The 22725-nt window shown below is 38.2% G+C and overlaps 1 protein-coding gene across 2 annotated transcripts; it reads right to left on the reverse strand.

Annotated features, from left to right (window-relative positions):
• Nucleotides 1-91: 91 nt before the first annotated feature.
• zgc:66447 (SLAIN motif-containing protein-like) lies at nucleotides 92-22725 on the reverse strand. Of its 2 annotated transcripts, none has more exons than XM_058797656.1 (9): nucleotides 22552-22725; nucleotides 20997-21554; nucleotides 17129-17268; nucleotides 15691-15813; nucleotides 12130-12270; nucleotides 9917-10192; nucleotides 6512-6652; nucleotides 1437-1719; nucleotides 92-903 (listed from the first exon to the last, which is right to left on the reverse strand). In XM_058797656.1, the coding sequence occupies exons 2-9, from the start codon at nucleotides 21548-21550 to the stop codon at nucleotides 837-839; spliced, it is 1725 nt and encodes a 574-aa protein (XP_058653639.1). In that variant the 5' UTR covers nucleotides 21551-21554; nucleotides 22552-22725; the 3' UTR covers nucleotides 92-836. The 2 variants fall into 2 exon arrangements, with proteins under 2 accessions (XP_058653639.1, XP_058653638.1); XM_058797655.1 differs by having other exon boundaries at nucleotides 92-906; nucleotides 22552-22724.

Here is a 22725-nt window from a genome sequence, read left to right on the forward strand (position 1 = left end):
TATTTTGGCTACTTTTGATAAGATTAAAAAGCCGCTTCTGTTACTTGCCAAGCAAAGGAGGTTCCCTGAGTAAGAAGGCGCTTCTGTTCGGTTTATTGCTGAAATTGATTTATTGATTTTCTGAGGCACTCCATTATCATTGCATACTCATATATTTCCAATTTTACTGGCTTAGTGCATATTTAAACCTAGACTATACAGGCATCAAAATTTATAGTCATCCTTCCAAATGGAGTGAAAGTGTAGTAACTTCACGCACTCTGAATTAAGGAACAGTGTAGCAGTAGTAATGCACCTTGGCACATCGCTGTGATTGCCATTAAAATAATAAAAATTAAAATTATTTTCTTCTCTGAGGTCAATTTTTGTGAAAACTATTGCTGTGTTTATGTCTTGGCGATACAAAACAGACAAATTTCTTGCTTTACAGAATACAACAATTCCTTCATCAAATTAAAAACTTTTCCCACAAATAAAAATCATATATCCTTCATTTCTAAAAATAGATAAACATGCAAAATCAACATCAGATTACTCCACAGCATTTAGGAATTAAATTCCACACATTGTTTCACAAAAACAACAAGTATTACAGGACAAAACCTTTTTCATTATTCAAGTTATCATACTTCCCCATTCTCATGAAAATAAAAGTATATTGATATCTGAAAATCAAGCAAATATTACAATTTGTTGTAGTCTTTGAACGCAAACTGTGTCTGATCCATTGTTCCTCTCATTACGAAGGCTCCGGTTTTAGGGACTCTGTTGATTTTTCTCTGCCATGTCTTTTCATGGATTTCGCTGTGAGGAAAACAGCTGAAGTTCTCAGGGCTTCAGTAACATCCGTCTTTCCAGGATTCATCAGCGATGGGAGCGCACGGTTTGGTCATTCCCAGCGATCTGCTACAGAGAAAAAGTAACCTTAGTTCCACAGAGCTTTCTCAATGGCTACGACATTCCATCATTACCAACACAGTTCAACGATTCGGTGTTTCCTGAAACCACAGTTCAAACGAACATTCGCATCGCAAACTTACGTGGTTGAACTACAACTCTTAACATGTGGTTAGAAACATAGTTTCTTGTTTGTAAGACACATGGGCTTAAATAAATATGCTGTTGGGCACGATCTAAATATAATAAAGCAATAAGCCCCAAGAAGCCATGGTTTATAACAGTGAATTTATAACAGCTAGGCACGACGCAAAGCCGAGTTCAATTCAAATGGAAAACAATTATTCTCAGATTATGTAATCCGTATGAAACATGCATACAGGCGCATCCGCTGTGGAGATGACGAGTCAGTGTCGCCGACTTCATCTCTTAAACCGAGAACAAAGAAAGCACTAGTTTATTAAAATGTTAATGCAGTCCCCTTACTGTTTTTCACTGACACACTATGGGAAACGCACCCCTGGCTGATCTTGACTCACCTCCTGGGCGTCTGTGGAAGTCTGCCTCTGGACGAAGGTGAAGCGGGCGTCAAGCCTCTTCCTGGCGTTTGCCGGGTGACAGCAGAGGACCTGGAGCCGGAGTATGACGCCCCATTGTTGGGACCGGGAGACTGCACCCTCCTCATCCCTCCCTGGGCACTCGCTGGCCCTTTGGCCTGCTGTCGCAGCGCAGACATAGAGCTGACCGGGCTCAGGGCTTTCATGGGAGTCCGCAGATAGAGAGGGGACTGGCCATCAGCCCTCATCCTCGCAGATGATACACCTACAAGAACAGCCAATCACAAATTTTTGCAGCTTAACTTATATTCAAGTGCATCCATCCACAGAACACCCACAAAAATCCCTAATGGTTCAGAAGTACAGCATTGGGCAAGAAAACCGAGAGACACTTTTGGAAAATGTGTGCATGCGTGTGTGCGTGTGTGTGTGTGTGTGTGTGTGTGTGTGTGTGTGTGTGTGTGAGAGAGAGAGATTCCAGGAACTCACAAACATGATCTAATTCAGTGATGCAATTATGACAAAGCAGTTAATATGATTTGTGCCTTTAATAAATGCATATTTAACATGATTCTGTACATTTTTATTTCAATAATGTTGACTTGTTTTAATTTACTGGTATGACCGCAAAAAGTTTGTAAAAGTTGCCGTTCACATAAGAACATTTTCACATCAGTTTTTCCCTTAATAAACCGTGATCTGTTCCTCACTTTTGACCTGGACCTTTGGAGGGAAACGCTGAGCTGGAAGATGTCTTGGTTGTGGTGAAATACTCAAGAAAAGCTGGATGCCAACTGATGAACAAGCTTTTGTCCAAGGCAACAGTCTCAAAGCGAGTGACTGAAGAAGACAGTCCCTGAGGAAAACTCTGGGCGAATCTCCAGGAGAGACTGGTGTGTGTGAAAGATCTTATTCTCCACACTCACAAGAGGGCACTCAATCAGGCTAGGAAACGTGATAACACACAGCAGCCGCAGGATACCCAGAGACAAGAGCAGGATGAAAGACTCAACACAAGATGGACTCTTCTTAGGGTGCATTGAAGAGCTCAGAGCCTAAATATTGAGCACAATAACACTGCAATGGCAGTCCTGTTGTTTGGTTCTAAACCAGACTCCCAAAGGACACGAGCTGGCTGTAGGCTGAAACTAACCCACATTCATGTCACATAACTATTAATAATAGAGATGAAGTCAAACTACACCTCTGATATCGAGTGCCACAGGGATTATATAGGCAAAAATCTGCAAATGAGTTTAGCATTGTACTTAAGTCAGTGGGTTTTTTGAATGGGTTTTTGGTTAAATGCCTAAATCAAGGTCTGTGAACACAAGCTCAAGATGTTTTTGCGTTGTATTTTATGATATAAAGATACACCAGTAAATCCCCCCCTTGTGATTTTTTTTTAAAGCTTTTACTTGTCTTGAAAAAGGCTGTTGCTAACTGGGACAACAGAGGTTTGTAGGGACATTAAACGGGTACCAAACAGGTCTCATCTACTCACTAGTCCAATGAATTTAAAGGCCAAAGTATACTTCTGTTTTTCCGCATACGCGAGGGTGCGTGTACAGTGTGCGTAACGCAAATTTCATCACCAGAATAGTATGTGCATTCTGTATGCTCACCATCCCATTTTTGTAACTGTGCGAAGTTTGTATGCGCAGGTCACATGCGCATAGCTTTGGTTTTGCACTAATCAGTTGTTCCACAAGGTGGCAGCACTGGCTCAGGCCGATGTTTCACAGTAGAAAACGAAACTAAAAAGATGGAACAACAACAACAAAATAGCAGAGACTGCAACAACAACAGACAACCGCGCATTGACAAACGCTTGTGTGAGAGTTATGAGAGAATGAGTACAAGACATTTTCATCGTTTATAACTTCTGGAGAAAAACAGAGCAGACGCTGGAGAAAGACGACGTATGTGTCGACTGCCTGCGTTCATGTACACCTCAAATGGTCTATACTTTGAAAGGCGTATACGTGTACGGCTGTGTGTGTACATGTAAAAAAATAAGTATACTTGGGCCTTAATGCTGGTGACACTGAAGTCATTTGACTCTGGTGTTCTTTTATAGCCTACATTTAGCATTTTTACTTCTGGCAATTTACTTAGGCTTTAAAATACAAAAAAGTTGAGCTCATTTGTGAATAGGGCTGGGTAAAAAAATATAGATTTCTTGATTTTAATTGATTCTTATTGTTACGAAACAATATTGATTCTTAAATAGTAGTAGTCTAGCCTGTTTACAGTTAATGAACAGAACATTGTAGCGCACCTCCCACCCAATAAATTGCATTTTATTTTGCAAAGCTTTATGATTTGTTACTTTTGATAAGAAAAAGTCTCAGATTTCACATTCTTACCATTTTATTACAGTATTCAAACAATAAATGCTGTTTTGGTACTAATTAAATGTGGCGTGGCCGATCGCTGTAGCGCCTCAGTTCAAGAAGCGGCAGCATGAAGTGCACGTGAACTGATCATCTCTTTAATGCAGTTACAGCGCAAAATAAACATGAATGAATATCTGAAGGTATGATAAAAGAAAGACTACAACTTGCTGAAATCCGTATCCTGTCTCATGTAATCGCTCAATCAGTGTTTCAACCGCGGAAAGACGTCAATGTAACAGCTTGTAAACAATATGAAAAAAAAAACATTTTGTGACCACAAACATTTGGTTTGTACTATACCTGATATATCCAGAATAATAATCTACATTGAATTGAATCGAAAATCAAATTGAAAGCTTGTAAGTCGGAATCAATAACATAAGTACTTGTTAAAAACTAGCCAAAATTAAAAAATGATGTACTTGTAATTTCCGCACAGGAGAGACTTGATGTTTCCAAACAAAAGGAAATATATCGGCATCGGCTATCGGTCAAAATGAGCTGAAAAATATCGGCATATCAGATATCGGCAAAATCCAATATCATGCATCCCTAGTTGTGACCCCTTCACAGAAGAAGAAAGCCGTCAACGTTTACAACTGTGAAAATGAGTGCATATCAGGATGAACTAAACACTAGATTTTCAGAAGTATGTGAACTTCACGGCACAGACTCTGAGAAGACAAACCGAAGACGATGTTATTGTAGGGACATGGACTTCACATTTTCATACTCCAAAACATGATGCTGAACAAAACTGTGATTGGCTGTGACATGTCTGTCAGATGGCCTCTTAGGCCAATGAAAGCTGAGATTGAGTCCAGACCTTCTGCTGTCAATCTGAGGCTGTTTCTCAAATCCAAGAACGCAGAGAACGGACTTGTGTTCTCATGGAGACCGGTCTAGCAAGGCTTCCTTGGAAGAGCGAACTCGGAAGGACGTGAGGACACAGAACACATCCTTGTGAGAATTGAGATGTACTGCGTTCTTGCTTAACTGACCGCATAGTCTCAGCATAAGCAGCGGCCAGTGAACAATAAATATAACTTCACATTACAAACAAATGTCATAACTTATTAAAACATTTCATACTTATATATATGTGTGTGTATATATATATATATATATATATATAGTTTTATTTTACAGCGTTATATGTTTAACTATGACTACGTTAAAATTCATTGTAATATGCCAATAAAAATACTGCAGCCTTTCTCCGGGTCTTACCACTTTATTAAAATTAAGCAAAACAAAACGATAAATGTTTACTTTCAAGAGCTGTCAAGTATTTGCGAGAGTGAGTTTAAAGCTTACAGGCTTCCGTACACCGGCCGCCCGCAGCGTCTTCTGGGATTTCTAACGGCTCGATTCTCTCAAATCTGCACTCGATGCATCCTCGATATCAAGAACACATCCGGGAACTTTCATGCGTCCTCTGTTCTTGAGTATTGGAACTGAAATTCGACGGTTGATGACGACGTAGAACGAGAACACAAGGACGCAAGATCGCTGAAGAACGCATATTGAGAAACGGCCTGAATGTCCGGCAACACACGACTTGTGTGACAGTGACACTAACTTCTGAGCTAGCCTTCAATAATCCATCATCGCTGCAGGCTGTATTAATGACATGCTATAGTGGCTCAAACAACAGGTTAAACAGGTTTTAGGAACAGACTAACGGCGTGAGAGAGAGAGAGGATGGGAGGAGAAACTGACCCAGCAGTGTATTGTCAGTTCAACAATGGTTTAGAGTGAGGGAGTGATCACACAGAAACCAGACACGCACACACACACACACACACACACACACACACACCTGTGCATGGGGTTGTGGACGCTGGTGATCTTGAGAGAGTGTTAAAGGGATAGTTCACCCAAAAATTAAGATTCTGTCATTAATTACTCACCCTCATGTCATTCCAATTTTTGTTTTCATTGCTCACAAAATATTCTCATAGCTTCATAAAACTACGCTTGTACCCCTCATGCCACATGGACTGTTTTACCGATTATCTTACTAGCTTTCTGGACCTGGGAACATTTCAGTTGTATTGCAGTCTATGAAGGGTCAGAGAGCTCTCGGACTTCATCAAAAATGTGACCCTGGAGCACAAAACCAGTCATTAGTGTCAATTTTCTACATGAAAGCTGAATAAATAATCATTCCATTGATGTATGGTTTGTTAGGATCAGAAAATATTTGGCTGAGATACAACTATTTGAAAATCTGGAATCTGAGGGTGCAAAAAAAACGAAATATTGAGAAAATCACCTTTAAAGTTGTCAAAATTAAGTTCTTAGCAATGCATATTACTAATCAAAAATTAAGTTTTGATATATTTACTGTAAACATTTGACAAAATATCTTCATGGAACATGATCTTTACTTAATATCCTAATGATTTTTGGCATAAAAGAAAAATCTATAATTTTGACCCATACAATGTATTGTTGGCTATTGCTACAAATATGCCTGCGCTGCTTATGACTGCTTTTGTGCTGCAGGGTCACATATATCTTAATCTGTTTTCCGAACATGAAGGTCTTACGGGTTTGGAACGACATGATGGTGAGTAAATGACAGAATTTTTGGGTGATGGTCCTGAGGACAGAAGAGGGATGAAGGTGAAGGTGAAGGAGCGGGGTACCAACCTGTGGGGGACTGGGGCAGACGGGACGTGCGGTTGCCTGAGCTCTGTAAGTTAGCCTCCATGCTGCGGCTGTTTCTGACTGCCTCCAGAGACTGCAGGCTGCTGCGCGGGGTCAGGTTAGGCATGCTGTGCCTGAGCTCCTCTGAAACCACACACACGGCCTGCTTAACACACTCACAACACTCATGCCGAGTCCTCTCCTCTCCATACGAGTGCAATCAGCTTCAAAGGGGTCGTATCATGCGAGGTTCACTTATAAGATTTATAGAATTAAACGGGCAGTTTTTTTATTTCAGAGCCTTTATGACTTCTGAACTGATCTCTTCATATGTGACATTAGTAACAGTACTTCATTGCTTTGCTGTCAGATCCAACACAGTCAATAACAGCATCTTCGCAAAGTTGTGGTTTTGTGCCGAAATGTGCAGTTCGAGGTGTCAAGATCAGACACAGAAGTGATTCAGCTCCATTTTATCATTAGTTCTTCTAGTATTTATTAGGGGTGTAACAGTACACGTATTGAGTACCGAAAATCTTCAGTACGGGTCTTTCGGTCCGGTACACGTGTACCACACAAGCAGAAATTCATTGGAAACTTTCAGTTTTATATATTGTTACATTTGATAAGAAACAGTCTCATCTTTCAAATTCTAACAATAAGTTTGATGTGGCGAGACAGATCGCTGTATAAACGCCAACAGCAGCGTGATCATCCCTTCATCTTCACTACTAGTAGGGCTGTGCAATTCATCGAAATATGGTTTAGATTTTGATTTCGGCCTCCAACGATTATGAAGATACAATAATCGAGATAAAACGATTATTGAGCCCTTTCTCGCAGTGTGCTTTCACTCCTACATAAAAGCCCAATTTCACATGCAAATCAGTAAATCATGTAACGTGACTTTTGCAAAATGGGACATGCTTGATTTATTAATGTTGATTAGATTTATTCATGTTTTTAAAAGCTTGCGCTGCCCCTCGGGAGGATTACTGTGATGCACTCCGAGAAGGAGCACGCGCCTAAATGGTCAAATACACGCAAAAATGAGTCAAAATGTGGCGCTTAGTGATTAAACTAAAATAAATCATTCATTTAAAGTTTTGGTCATATGGCCCACTTATAATCGTGTTAAATAATCGTGATTACAGTATTGACCAAAATAATCGTGATTATGATTTTTGTCATAATCGAGCAGCCCTTAAAAACTCATGCCTCACTTATTCGCTCAACCAGTGTTTCAAATCACAGAAAGACATCAATAAAACAGCTTGTGAACAAAATGTTGCGTAGCATTTCATTTACTTCAGGCAAGTCATCAGTGTCCACTAGACAAATGAAGTCTAGAGAGAGGAGCATTTCACAAAATATTACACTACGAACTCATATTTTACTTTACCTGTTAGTGATGTCTGTCTTATTTAATGCATGTTTAAATAAATCTGTTATTAAACACATAAGACTATATTTCAACAACAAATAGAAATGTTATAACTTAGAAGTTAATCTAAAAACTGCAATAAGTGCAATTTACATGTTTGCATACAAAAGAAGCAATTTTGAACCGTGACCGAGGTACATACCGAACCATCATGTTTGTGTACCGTTACACCCCTAGTGTTTAGGAATAATAATATCTATCCAGCTCTCAGCTTGCTAGTTTCTGATCACCCAACAGGCAAGACTGCGGTGTAAATTCAGGCAGTTCTAATGAGCCTTTTTTTCAGCTGAGTTTCAAGTCTTAGCTCAAGTTAGCGGAGTCTTTTTGGACAGGGGAGGAAGTTTTGAGTTCTGTAAGTTACAGTTTAACTCTAATTTACTTCTGATACTGTCATCTGACTTCCTTTGATAAAGGGGTCATGAAATGGAGAATCAAAATCCTTGTCCTTGTATTTATACATATTAATAAGAATTTTATATTGTAAGAACTGTTACCAAAGTTAAAATATTTTTAAAGTGCCCCTATTATGGGTTATGAAAGGTTCTTTTTTTTGGTTTTGGGAGTCCCCAACAGGTTGACATGCATGCAAGGTCAAAAAACACTTTCATTTTGTTATAATATGCATTTATTTTTACCTTATTTGCTCAACAACTCCCAAACGATTCGCTCAATGATTCATTTTTCCAAACCCCTCCTTTGCGTGACACTCATCTGCGGTGATTGGTCCGATTGGTCGATTTCATTTAAAGCAGTGTTTATGATTGTGAGCAGTGCTGCTTTGTGTACAGCGTTACCAGGGAAACGGCTATTTTTAACGCCCTAAAAGGGCACGTAGTGGCAAATAGTGGGCGGGCAATATGCTAATGTTTAATTTTGACATCAACATGAAACGGCTTAAGATTTGTTTTAAAAGCGACTCGTTTCAATGATTCAGAGTCGACTCTTTCTTTTAGAGACAATGACTTTATATACGGTGCACTTTCTGATTTAAAACTTTGCAGGATGTTTTCATTCACTTAGAGCTGTACACTGCATGAAAGCTCATTTTCAAAAATCCATAATTGGGGCACTTTAATATTTAAAGGTTTGTTTGTCATGTGTTTTAACTTTCTAAAGGTGTAACAATGAATAAGTAAGGATTATAATGTATTATAACTGTGGGTACAATTATTCATGAGATCATATAATTAATTATAAGGCATAACATAAGTAATACAAAACCTTTATAATGCATATTATATAAAGGCTTTAAGTGAACTGTTCCTAAATATTTTAATTGGAGTTTTAACATCAGTAATTTTCGTCAGACATTTGTGTTGAAGGAGTTAATGCTCCTTGAAATTAGTGTTTTTGACAGAGATTTAAAATGAGGATGGAATTTTCTTTTTTTATTTACTAATATGGACCACAAAACCAGTCATCGGCATCATTTTTTTGGAAATTGAGATTTATACACTATATACTGAAAGCTGAATAAATAAGCTTTCCATTGATGTATGGTTTGTTATAAGGACAATATGTGGCCGAGATACAACTATTTGAAAATCTGGAATCTGATGGTAAAAAAAATTCAAATATTGAGAAAATAGACTTTAAAGCTGTCCAAATGAAGTCCTTAGCAATGCATAGGAAATTCATCTTCACTTAATATCCTAATGATTTTTGGCATAAAAGAAAAATCAATCATTTTGACCCATACAATGCATTGTTGGCTATTGCTACAAATACATGCGACTTAAGACTGGTTTTGTGAAATCAGAAACATAAATGTAAAGATCTGAAAACACATTTCATGACCCCATTACATGATAATTCTTTGTTCTACAACACAGCATTAATGTCACTGGGTGATCGGTGCAACCATTATTTAGCTCATCAATCAGCATCACAATCAGTTCTGTTGAACAAGTAATTTTCCCTAACAAATTTTCCTGTGATTTGATGTGTGATGGACAGAGGCCTACCCTCACTCCTGGGCCCCGGGCCCTGCAGCGAGCGGCGGGACATGCGCGGGCGGTTGTACTCGGCTAGTGTGCTGGGCGACAGGCAGCGGGGCGAGCCGTGGGGCGAGGGCGAGTAGCGCTGGAGCCGCTGCGGCAGAGAGCAGCACTCATCCTCCTCGTCCTCCTGACTGTAGGAGTCCAGCTCCTGGTCGCTGTAGGTGCCTCGACGCAGAGACTGCAGGGAGGCGGAGGAGCTGCGGCGCGAGGCCGAGGTAGAGGCGTAGTCCTGCCGGAGACCTGAAAAACACCACCACAGGTCACGGTGCAGAAAATAAAGCTTACAGCTGCAGTCTGTAACTTGTTTTGGTTAAAAATAATCCAAAATCAATATTTGAGCAAGTACATAACCAGCCAGTGTTCAAAACTATCACCTTACTTTAGCCCAATTCACAACGGTTAGCTTATAATAATGTTTTCTAATTTGAGTGGCATGGGTAGTGTTCGCGGGAAATTCGAGCATGGCACTGCGTCATTACGTCACGTCTGTAAACAACCCCCGGCTAGTAGGCTCTCTCATGTGAGGATCCTGCAGGTGACAAATCGTTTAGCCTTTTCTCACAGCAGCCATAATAATTAAATGTATAATTTTGATGGAGGATTGTAATCCAGAAAGGATTATGTGTTTATGAAACACGTGACTGAAATTAAATTATATTCCAGTTTTAACTGTGCATCTGATTACAGATAGCCTGGGATTAAAAAAAGATTTGTATTTTAGAGAAAACCAGTTCGAAGGAAGAATATTTAGCCTTTTGGGTTAAAAGAATTTCTTAATATGAAATTTGAATGGACAATTAGGGATTAGACTGTAAAGAAATTTAAATCTACACACTAACACACACTATGTATACACAGTCATGCAATGCTGATGTTGTTAACATTAACAATTTGAGAACAAAGTATAACAATAATAATAATAATTTGCACAGTTTGATATGGCATGAGCTAATTAACCGATCATTAGATTAAATCACCATTGGTAGCGCGATTTATTGTAATGCTTTTTTCCTCAGTTGGTCAGAACAAAAGTGGCAGACTTGTTACTAGTTCAGATGGCAATATCCGGTGAAAATTCTTATTTGGGTTATAGGTGACCCTGGACAACAAAACCAGTCATAAGGGTCCATTTTTCGAAATTGAAAGCTGAATAAATAAGCTTTCCATTAATGTATGGTTTGTTAGGATCGGACAATATTTGGCCGAGATACAACTATTTGAAAATCTGGAATTTGAGGGAGCAAAAAAATCTAAATACTGAGAAAATGTCTTCAATCTCATTTAGTTAAAATCGTGAGAAAATCAAATTATGAATTGAATCGCGAGTTGAGTGAATCGTTGCATCCATAGTTTTCGGTCCTTTGTATTAAACTATGCATACATATGCATAGAAGCCAAAAGCGAATTAGTGAGAGAAGACATATGTTGTGTTCCAATTCACATACTATCCAACCTAAATAGTATTCAAAATTAGAATTAGTGTGTCCCAAATTGTATTATGCTCATTGTGCTTTGGAGGATGATTCATTTTCAAACTACAAACACAAATAAAAAATAAAATAAAAAACTACAAACATGGCAGATATGCAAGTGATATTCAGTGTTACCTACATTGTATTTAATCTGCAACACAAGACTGACCTTTTATAAAGATATGTTTGGTTGTTAACTTTTAAATGCATCATTATGCAATACACATGAGGAGAGTTTTCAGCTTGAAAGACATGCAACTGGCAGATAAACGTTTTTAAATGTGATGTGTTATTTCTGAGCAAAAATTGATATTCAACAGGAAAATATGTCAGGCAAGGTTTTATTTGGTCCATCAGGAAATGCTGAGAAACTGGTTTTAAAAAAGTAAAGAGGGTCAAACCGTATGGGCCTTACAAACTCAATGTTTGTCAAATAATGAAACTTCTGAGCTTTCACCCTCAACTGCTGTGTAATAGTTACACAACAGACTCAAGTTAATCCCCAAAAGTGTTCTCAATACACAAATAACAGCAGTCTACAGTTTGCCTGAACCATTGTCAGATCTTGCTGTTGAAGCAGAGTTTAAAACAAACAAAGGACATTCAAGAACAGAAAGCATTTCCATATCCCACATTTATTTACATTTCGCATGCTGCGGTGAAACCTCTCGCGGTCTGGATTCGTGTCAAGTGAACAATACTCACTCTCCTCCTGCAGACGAGCCATTATTTGAACATCAGTCAGGTCCTGAAGCTTATAGCCCATGGAGATGGAGTCATCTGAGGTGCTTAACTCACTGTCAATAGACGACTGTGAGCTGAGAGCAGAGGGAACACCCATGCACCCTGTGACCAACAGAACATACACTCAATAACAGGGCTACAACGACTAATCAGTAAAACTGAGGATAATAATGGATAATAAAAAGAGGTTACACTTTATTTTAAGGTGTCCTTGTTACAGTGTAATTATACATTTAAGTACTGAATAATATTATTTAACTACATTTACTTACTATATGGTTAGGATTAGGATGAGGGTTTGGCTTAGGGTTACTTGCATGTAATTAGGGCTGGGCGATATGAAAAAAAAATGCATCTCTCAGTATTTTCTGGCAGATTTGCGGTATACGGTATATAACCTGATGTTGGGAAATTATTTTAATTTGAATAAATGAGCCAATATTTTATTCACAATAGAACATAGAGAACAAATGTTTAAACTGAGAAATTTTACAATTTTATGCACAAAATGAGTTCGTTTCAAATTTGATGCCTGCTACAGGTCTCAAAATAGTTGGGACGGGAGCATGTTTACCATGGTGTAGCATCTCCTCTTCTTTACAAAACAGTTTGAAGACGTCTGGGCATCGAGGTTATGAGTTTCTGGAGTTTTGGTGTTTGGTCTCATTCTTGCCTGATATAGGTTTCCAGCTGCTGAAGAGCTTGTGGTTGTCTTTGACGTATTTTTCGTTTAATGAGGCACCAAATGTTCTCTATTGGTAGATCTGGACTGCAGGCAGACCTATTCAGCACCCGGACTCTTCTACTACGAAGCCATGCTGCTGTAATAGCTGCAGTATGTGGTTTTGCATTGTCCTGCTGAAATAGACATCGTCTGGAGGGGAGCATATGTTGCTCTAAAACCTTTATATACCTTTCAGCATTCATAGTGCCTTCCAAAACATGCAAGCTGCCCATACCGTATGCACTTATGCACCCCCATACCATCAGAGATGCTGGCTTTTGAACTGAACGCTGATAACACGCTGGAAGGTCTCCTCTTTAGCCCGGAGGACACGGCATCCCTGATTTCCAACAAGAATGTCAAATTTGGACTCGTCTGACCATAGAACACTTTTCCACTTTGAAACAGTCCATTTTAAATGAGCCTTGGCCCACAGGACACGACGGCGCTTCTGGACCATGTTCACATATGGCTTCCTTTTTGCATGATAGAGCTTTAGTTGGCATCTGCAGATGGCACGGCAGATTGTGTTTACCGACAGTGGTTTCTGGAAGTATTCCTGGGCCCATTTAGTAATGTCAATGACAGAATCATGCAGATGAGTGATGCAGTGTCGTCTGAGGGCCCGAAGTCCACGGCCATCCAACAAAGGTCTTCGTCCTTGTCCCTTACGCACAGAGATTTCTCCAGTTTCTCTGAATCTTTTGATGATGTTATGCACTGTAGATGATGAGATTTGCAAAGCCTTTGCAATTTGACATTGAGGAACATTGTTTTTAAAGTATACCACAATCGTTTTACGCCCTCTTTCACAGATTGGAGAGCCTCTGCCCATCTTTACTTCTGAGAGACTCTGCCTCTCTAAGACATCCCTTTTATAGCTAATCATGTTACAGACCTGATGTCAATTAACTTAATTAGTAGCTAGATGTTCTCCCAGCTGAATCTTTTCAAAATGTCTTGCTTTTTCAGCCCTTTGTTGCCCCCGTGCCAACTTTTTTGAGACCTGTAGCAGGCATCAAATTTGAAATGAGCTCATTTAGTGGATAAAAGTATAACATTTATTTTTCGTTTAAACATTTATTATGTTCTCTATGTTCTATTGTGAATAAAATATTGGCTCATGTGATTTGAAAGTCTTTTAGTTTTCATTTTATTCAAATTTAAAAAATGTCCCAACATTTCCGGAATTCGGGTTGTATATCTCAGTATTTTGGATTTGGATCAAACAAATAAACAAATAAAGTGAATGTAACCATGTAGGCATATATTTTGTGCAAAAAAAGGGTTAAAATCACATTACATTCTAACATTGTAACATTGCAATCTAAAAACAAAAATAATGCTTTTAAAGCAAAGTAAAATTTACTTAACTAAAAATGAAAAAAAATAAAAGCACAGACTAATTAGGTAAAAAAGGCTATTGTGATTACCCCATTACAGTCACTTTACAGTTAGTGCTATCATACAAATACACTTACTTGCAGGTTTAAAATTCTACATGCGTTACATTTATTGTCCAACTACAAATATTTCAGCAAAATATATATTTTAATCAGAATTATTGCACTCCTATTTCATTGAGCTCCGTCTGTTTGGCGCTCGTTCAATGAAGTCTGTGAAGTTTAGCAGAGAATCGCAAAGCAGAAGGCTCATGCACTTCTGACAGCAAAATTGAAATATTTCCATGGTTTCTAACATTTACAGATGGAGAATATAGCTACCTGTGAAATGTAATTTATGCATTAAAGAAAATATCGGCCGATACTCAGAATTTTTGGTGTCAGATTGGATCTGTGCATCCCTAATTACAATAGTAAGCACATGTAACATACATAAGGACAACTTAAAATAAAGTGTTACCTGAAATAATTGTCAACAAATGTGATTGATTAATTGCGTTTTGCCATTTGACAGTCACGTAACTTTAAAGTGGTGAATAACATTGCTACAGACAAAATTAATTGACCCTTTTTTCCCCACATAATGAATAGCATAGTCCACATACTGTAGATACAATAACTTTATTTGTTTTAATATTTGTATATTGTTAAAAAGGAAAACACTGGACAGGATGTAAAATAAGTGTGTGTGTATATATATATATATATATAAAAAATCTTTTTTTAATAAATGAAGAAAAAAAAATGGCTTAAATTAACTGATTAATCAAATAGATTGATTAACCAGTTATCAAAATAATCATTAGTTGCCCTAGTTCAATTCTTTGAAGATTATTCTGATTTAAAAGATCAGATGAGCAGCAAAACCATTTCATCTGTAGAGATTATTATAAACAGGTTGCATCCAAAAGTGGATCTACGTTCAATCTCTTCCACCATTCTGTCTAAAAATACAGAGATATGATTTTTGCTCCATATCACATAGCCGTAATACTGCAAGTGAGTCACACTGATGCAGCAAAGCGATTAAATGATCTCTAGTTACTAACGAGGTTCATTAAACAGCAGAAACTCATGCAGAGGCAGTTACTCGTGACTTCAGCGCACACTGCACACCAAACAGGTTTTTAAACACATAAAAACACAGATGAAGACAACGCAAGAGGAGTGTGCCAGCCAGAAATGTTTGCCAGACACCTCATGCATGAAATCTGATTCTGTCATCTGCTTTGTGCCCTGAACACACAGTCACAGCCGCTCTGCCCACACCAGTGAACGCCTGCGAGGGTGTGTGTGTGTGTGTGTGTGTGTGTGCGCGTGTGTGTGTGTTGTGGAACGAGGCGTGTGATGCACAACGAGGCGTGTGATGCACAGTGAATAGGGTTAATGCCATACCTGAGCTGCCAGAGGTTAGTAGTGTTTTGTTAGTTGATTTGAGGTACCCAGCAGATGAGGACGCCGAGACGCCAGCCTCACTGGACTGAGATGGGCTACTGTACACGTTCTTCCATCTAGACGCTACAAAACAAATCAAACAATAATGCATTAGCAATATATAATTGGCAATATAGCATAGCAAGTCTAACTGGATTTAAAAAATATATATATATTTATTCACCCTCATATTGTTAAAAACTCCCATCACCTTCACTTTCTCCTGTGAAACACAAAACATGATATTTTGAAAAATGCCTCAACATTTTGTTTTTGTCTCTAGTTGAGACATTTCTTCAAAATATCTTCTTTTATGCCCCACAGAAGAGTAGTAGTAGTATATTTTTATTTAATGCCATGTCAGCATCTTAGACTATTTTCATGGCAAGAACAATTAAAAAAAAATACAAGTATAACAATTACAATAAAAATGTCCCACAGAACTGAGAATGTGATATCAACAAATGACGAGTGAATTGTCATTTTTGGGTAAACTATCACATTTAAGGATGCACCTATTTCCATTTGACGAAACAGTTAACAGTGAACATTATGAACAGTCAGCATTAGACAAAGACTTGACAGAGCAAACATCACAACAGAGAAAGAAACGCAATAATGTTGACTAAATAAATACGCATTCTGATAATTTCAGCAAGAAACGATTCTTATAAGAAACATAACAGTAATGGTATTTTATAAATTTTTATTTTTTGTCTTTATACCAAACAGTTACTAATTACTCCAGCTATAAAGACAATAAACATTTCTGACAGCAAAAAACCAGCAAATGCTTGTTATTATTTTAATGATCTTCATTATTAATGCATGTTATATATCTCATCGTGAACAATTCATCCATGCACATTCTTTTTTATTTTTTACCTGGCAATGTTTAATTAACAAAACATCTGGCGATGTATGCAAGACTTTACTAATTATTTAGTCTGATTAAAGGTCATGTTCATCTGTCTCCAGAGCCACGCTCACATCTCAGCATCCAATCAATAACCGATGCACAGAATCAAGTCTCCATTCTATGCATTTTCTTTTCCGATCATCTGTTTCGCTCTGATGTATGCCACCATACAGAAGAAAAGATCTAATTCCTATTTTATCGTGACTTAAAGGGCAGATTCATGTTGTGACCAACGCTACAGAAGCTGAAAATACAGGAAATCAGCAGAGTGCAAAGCAGAAACATGCCACATTATTTCCCTGGAAAAGCCCACATCGGTAATGCTTCTGTAGTTCAGTGAGGTGTTAAAGCGCTCTGACTTAAAACTAAAATCATTCAGTCATTCTGTGTTCACGTGCATACAATCAACATCAGTTACATCATAAAACACTGCTTCTACTGCACATGAATGTATTCACAAATCCAGTAAAGTTTCCCTACTTTGGTCTAGCCGGTTGATGAGCGTCCGACAGGCGACCTCAGTCTCTGGACTGGGATGATCGAGAACTTTTCGACACCATTTGAGCGGTGATTCAGGCCCCAGTTCAGCCGCAACCTGCTTCTTTGGTGAAACGTACAACCTGAAGAGAGAAAAACAGGACACATTTCCAGAATAATAAATACACAGAACCTGTAATTGAAATCAATCGTGTAAATAAACCTGTAGTGACAGCCAAATCAGTTTTGGAGGAGAAATGAGACTACATCAAAGACCTATCATTATGATGTTATTATATTTTATTGTTTGAGAGAACTGAGATTATTGTGCATTTGCAGCAATGCACGTTCTTGCGTCTCTCAGTAAGGTGTTATTTCGCTCCACATGATGTCTTCGCTTCTGGTGTCTGCAGTGTTTACTCATCACCGAGACTTAATTACTCCATAAAAACAGCACCAGAACGTCCTGCTCCTCTACACGACTGTTGCTCAAATGTAAATAGAAGGGGAATCAAACGGTCTTTTATGTGGGATGGACTATTTACTGAAACAAACGCTTGAAGTCCATTTGTGAAGCACCCATCCATCATGAACGGCTGTGTCAATAAATGCTGCTCTGATGAAGCCCGTTCTCTCTAAGACAGACACAAAAAACATTCAGTTCCTTTCGAGAGAAAATACAACAATGGCAAATGATCCCGATCCTATTTCAAAGCAGAGACTGGACCGCTCAGCATTTAAAGTATTAAACGTCTCAGCATTTTTAATTCTGGACTACTAGCATCCACAAATAGAAGAGCAAATATAACGACTGTTTATCAACAGGTTTCCCAAACACTCGTCCTGTCAAATGGACAGTATTAATAACATCACCAAAGAGTTTACGCCACCTTAACAGAAGGGATAGACTGACGAGGCCCTAACCCTAAACCTACAGACGGGCATCTTCAGTGTTTAACAGCAAGTCTCTCTGCGAACATCTTACCAGCGGCATTTACACCTACTTCTCATTCAACAGATATGAGAGACAATGTAAGCAGCATCCCAAACAAAACAACACACCACAGCTTTATATAACGGATCCTATTAAAAACTGCCCTGGTCACCATCCGGTTCATAACAATCCTCTCTTTTCAGCATCCAGATTGAGCAGTATCACATGAAGCTTAAATCCAGCAGAAGCCGCTTACCGCCTCGCCAAAGACACGGCCCCAGTGCCATTAACCTCACGCTACAGATATGGACATATGGAGCGGCTAATTGCTGCAGGATCACTGGCTGGATTATTCTGATGAAAATTAAAGCTGCATTACAGAGATTAGCTGCTTGTTATTATTAATTCCTTTTGGAAATTCTGTATTAAATAAACAAATCAATGCAGAATGAACTAAGCCTACAGCCTAATAATTACATTTCTTAAAATACACTAATAATAAGATCACTCTTTGGTTTCAGTTTTACAAACGTTGAATTTTTCGCTCACATTTATTTCAAGGTGTCCTTGTTACGGTGTAAGTATGAGTAATATTAATTAACTACATGTACTTACTATATGGTTAGGGTTACTTCCATGTAATTATGCATAATTAATTGTTATTATAATAGTAAGTACATGTAACAAAGACACCTTAAAACATACTTGGTAATAAAGCTCTTTTTGACTTCTGATATTGTTATTATAATAGTAGTGAGTACATGTAAAATGTGTAATAAGGACACCTTAAAGTAAAGTGTTACCACATTTTTCTTGCTGTTATTCTCCCTCACTGACACGCAGCCTGTTTTTAGTTATGAGATATGTATAGTTATGAGCTGTATTCAAGTCAACGCTACTGGACAGGTCTATCCAGTGAGTCACGCATGCTGATGGTGGCGTTAAATATTAAAAATGGTGCTTGAGAAATTTCCAATCAAGAACAAATCATGTGCATCTTAGTAATGCACCTGACAATCCTTCATTCCCACAAAGTGGATTTCACTTTGCACTGAACCGAGAGAAGAACGGCCACTGGACGTCCCATGCAGAAGCAGGAGGATCCCGCTGGTCTCAGACGCTCTCAACTCACAGCCACATCCACCCATGCAGCGCTGGCACGCATTCAGTGAGATCGCACAAGAATTACAGCAGACGTACTTAAACAATCTAGAGACCAGAATATCACAGAGAATGGGCTCATTTGATAAGCAAACCCTAGCTTGTGTGCTTTCCCAGGGCGAGTCGGAGTGAACTGCTGTGCTAATAGAGTCCCATTAAGGCACAGTGGTTCACATAAGACTAATAGTCAAGGTTTTGTGTTAAATAATGTGTTAAATAATGTGTTAAATCTGGTTTGTTTTTCACCAAACCCGAGAGCACGAGTCGCATGGGTGATAGCCTACTAAAAGGTATCAGGGAGTGATACTAAAATTAAACAACAACAGGGTGAATAAATGATTACTTCATTTTCATTTTTGGGTGAACTAATAATTTAGGATGGAATACATTACACGAGTTTTTGCAGTCCAGACGAGTTGATGCGGAAAGTCAGAGCCAATCTGTAGATATGAGTTGACCGATTTCACAGAAAACTGTGTAGTGTGTTAATGCAACAGATTTTGAGCCGATTTTAAGACGTTGTTTTTATTTGTCAAGAATCTAGCAACAAAGCACGTTTGTGTGTGAATTTGTAGTTTTGGGAATGACCGGAAATATTGGTAGTGTATGTGATCCTCAATCATTTAGTGTATGATGCTCAGCTTTTATCTGTAACCATTTCTTAAGTGTGCAAGTGATTGTTCCTATTTTAAACGTCATGTAGTGTACTGCAGCCTTAAAGGATTAGTTCAATTCCAGATTAAAAATTTACTCGCCCAAATGTCATCCAAGATGTTCATGTCTTTCTTTCTTCAGTCAAAAAGAAATTGAAGTTTTTAAGGAAAACATTCCAGGATTTTCCTCCATGTAGTGGACTTCAATGGTGCTCAATGGGCTGAAGGTCCAAATTGCAGTTTCAATGCAGCTTCAAAGAGCACTACACGATCCCAGCCGAGGAATAAGGGTCTCATCTAGCCAAACGATCGGCCATTTTCTTAAAAAAAAAATTACAAATGATATACTTTTTAAACCACAAATGCTCGTCTTGCACGAGCTCGACCTCAAACATTACGCAGTGACATGATGTAGGAGGAAGTACTGACCCCAGTGTTTACAAAGCGAACGAGCAAAGAAAGTCAAACACCCTTTACAAAATAGGTAAAACAACAACTATTTTGAAGTTGGAGGAGAAAATCAGATGGAGTTTTTCGCCCTACACACACTTTCTGAACTAACCGCGTGTGACCTTTCCAACGCCAGACTGTTACTGAAAACTCTGCTTTATGCAGGACAGTATTTATTAATCCTCAGTTGTTCAAATTATGGTAATCACATTCAGTTAGTGCTGTCAAACAATTAATCGCGATTAATCGCATCCAAAATAAAAGTTTTTGTTTATGTAATACATGTGTGTGTGTATAATTATTATGTATATTTATGTAAAATACACACACATACAGTATATATTTTGGAAATATTTACATGTATATATTTATATAATTAATATTATATATAAATATATTTTATATGCAAATATAAAAAATTTCTTAAATGTATACATGCATGTTTGTGTATTTATATTTACATAATAAATATATACAATACACACACATATATTACATAAACACTTTTATTTTGGATGCGATTAATCGTTTGACAGCACTAAATTTGGTTTTAATGTTAATTAAAATATGAAATGGTAATACTAACTGTGGGGAATATCATGATTTATCATCAAACCGCTAACGTTACATCCCTAGCTACGTGAGATTATAATAAAGAGATGATTAAACCCACCAACTGTCTTCATCCTCGGCCTGAGCGCACGTCTCTAAGTCAAGCTCATCCACCTCGTCCAGGGCGGACTGGTCCATAACCGCACCACTCGCTCCCAGCGTGTCCGCTTCATAGAGATCCGGAGACAGACTCGGGTCGAAGCGTCCCAGTGTTTGTTTGGAGCCTAAGAACCCATCCTCCTCCTCCTCTTCCTCCAGCCTGGAGGCCTCGGGCAGCGGAGACATGTCCTCACTGCTGCTGCTGCCCGCCAGGTTCCCAGCATCCTCTGCTCCGGGAGAAGTGTCCATGGCCCCGTGCAGGTTATTCCTGTTAGCTCCGGTGGAGAGGTTGCTGTTGCTGTTGCTGGCGGCCCCCAGCACCAGTTTGCTGCCCCTGTTGCGCAGGGCTTGATTCTGGACCTCCAGACGGCGCACCAGCTCCTGCAGCTTACGCACCTCCTCCAGCTCCACCGTGGTCAGATTGGGACCGAACTCCGGCTCTGAGCTGGACATCAGCTCGTCTGCATCACTGCTGTCCGCTGGCTGGATGACACTTCCACCATCAGGGACGACCATTCTCCTGCAATAACACAGAGGTTCATGTGTGTGTCGGACAAAAGAAGCAAGCAAAAATAAATAGAAAAAAAACATCTCTTCTCAAAGCTTCTTACTAGGACTTAACAGTTTATTTTATTTATTTTTTATGTACTCCAATACATTTACATACATATGCCTGAGAATAATCATTTTGTATTAGTTAGTAATCTTCAACAGGCGTATCCCTTAAAAAAAATAACCATGGTTTTACTACAAATTAAACCAAAAAAAAAAGTTAAAAACATGGTTACTGTAGTTAAACCATGGTATTTGTAGTAAAACTGTGGTCATAAAAATGTTAATCAATATGCCAAAGAACACCATGGTTACTACACCTTTACTACAATAAAACCATGGTTAATTTTCGTAAGAGATAGATAATAAATTAAAAGTAATTATTAAATACAAAAACTTTGTAAATATTACCGACTGAGTTTAAACAGTAGTAGTTTAAACTTTTTTAATAATTACTACTGTTGTTACATATAAAATTACGCAAAATTGTTATATAGCAAATATTACTAATATTTTATTAATTCATCCTTTTATACGTTATTGTAGAGATCCTCAAGAAAGGTTAAATGTAGATCTGTTATACTTAAACTTGAATGTTAATAGTGATATATAGAGCAAAACCTGACATACTGGGTTATATTAGGTTAATTTGATGCGCTAGCAAAATGTTCATCATAACAGCAAAGGCACAAGTTAGCAAAACAAATAAACAAAGCAGCAAACAAATGAGGTTTGTTTGAACACGCAAGGATACACTTATAGAAAAAAAAAACTTTTCATCAAGTTAATTAGTCTGTAGACATTAAACAATACTAACATCTTAAACCAATAACGTGTTAAATACCACAGAAATGTTGGGTGTAGTTATTTGCATCCACATTAAGCTAATATGTTTCTGTATCTCTAGTAGCGTGTAAGCTGAGCGGTTTTCAATTAACTTAGTACTCGCACAATAATCAACATACCTCTCCTTCCGTCCCGGTTTCTGCAAATAACCGATTTAATGTTTAAATATAAATAAAAATAAATAAATGTAAATAAGTAACCCGCGGGTTTCTCGCCGCTATGCTTCATTCACGGTATTTTGTCTGTGTGGAGCTAGTTAGCTCGTTTGCTATCGACCTGAGTTGATGGACACC

The sequence above is a fragment of the Onychostoma macrolepis genome, chromosome 14 (genome assembly GCF_012432095.1).
Source record: "Onychostoma macrolepis isolate SWU-2019 chromosome 14, ASM1243209v1, whole genome shotgun sequence".
Lineage (NCBI taxonomy): Eukaryota > Metazoa > Chordata > Actinopteri > Cypriniformes > Cyprinidae > Onychostoma > Onychostoma macrolepis.

Excerpts from the sequence above, each read along its gene's own strand:
- zgc:66447 (XM_058797655.1), bottom strand. The coding sequence starts at position 21,550 with ATGGTCGTCCCTGATGGTGGAAGTGTCATCCAGCCAGCGGACAGCAGT. Across the intron at positions 12,271-15,690 it reads ACTAACCTCTGGCAGCTCAG|GGTGCATGGGTGTTCCCTCT; the intron begins GTATGGCATTAA and ends TGTTGGTCACAG. Across the intron at positions 6,653-9,916 it reads CCCGGGGCCCAGGAGTGAGG|AGGAGCTCAGGCACAGCATG; the intron begins GTAGGCCTCTGT and ends GTGTGGTTTCAG.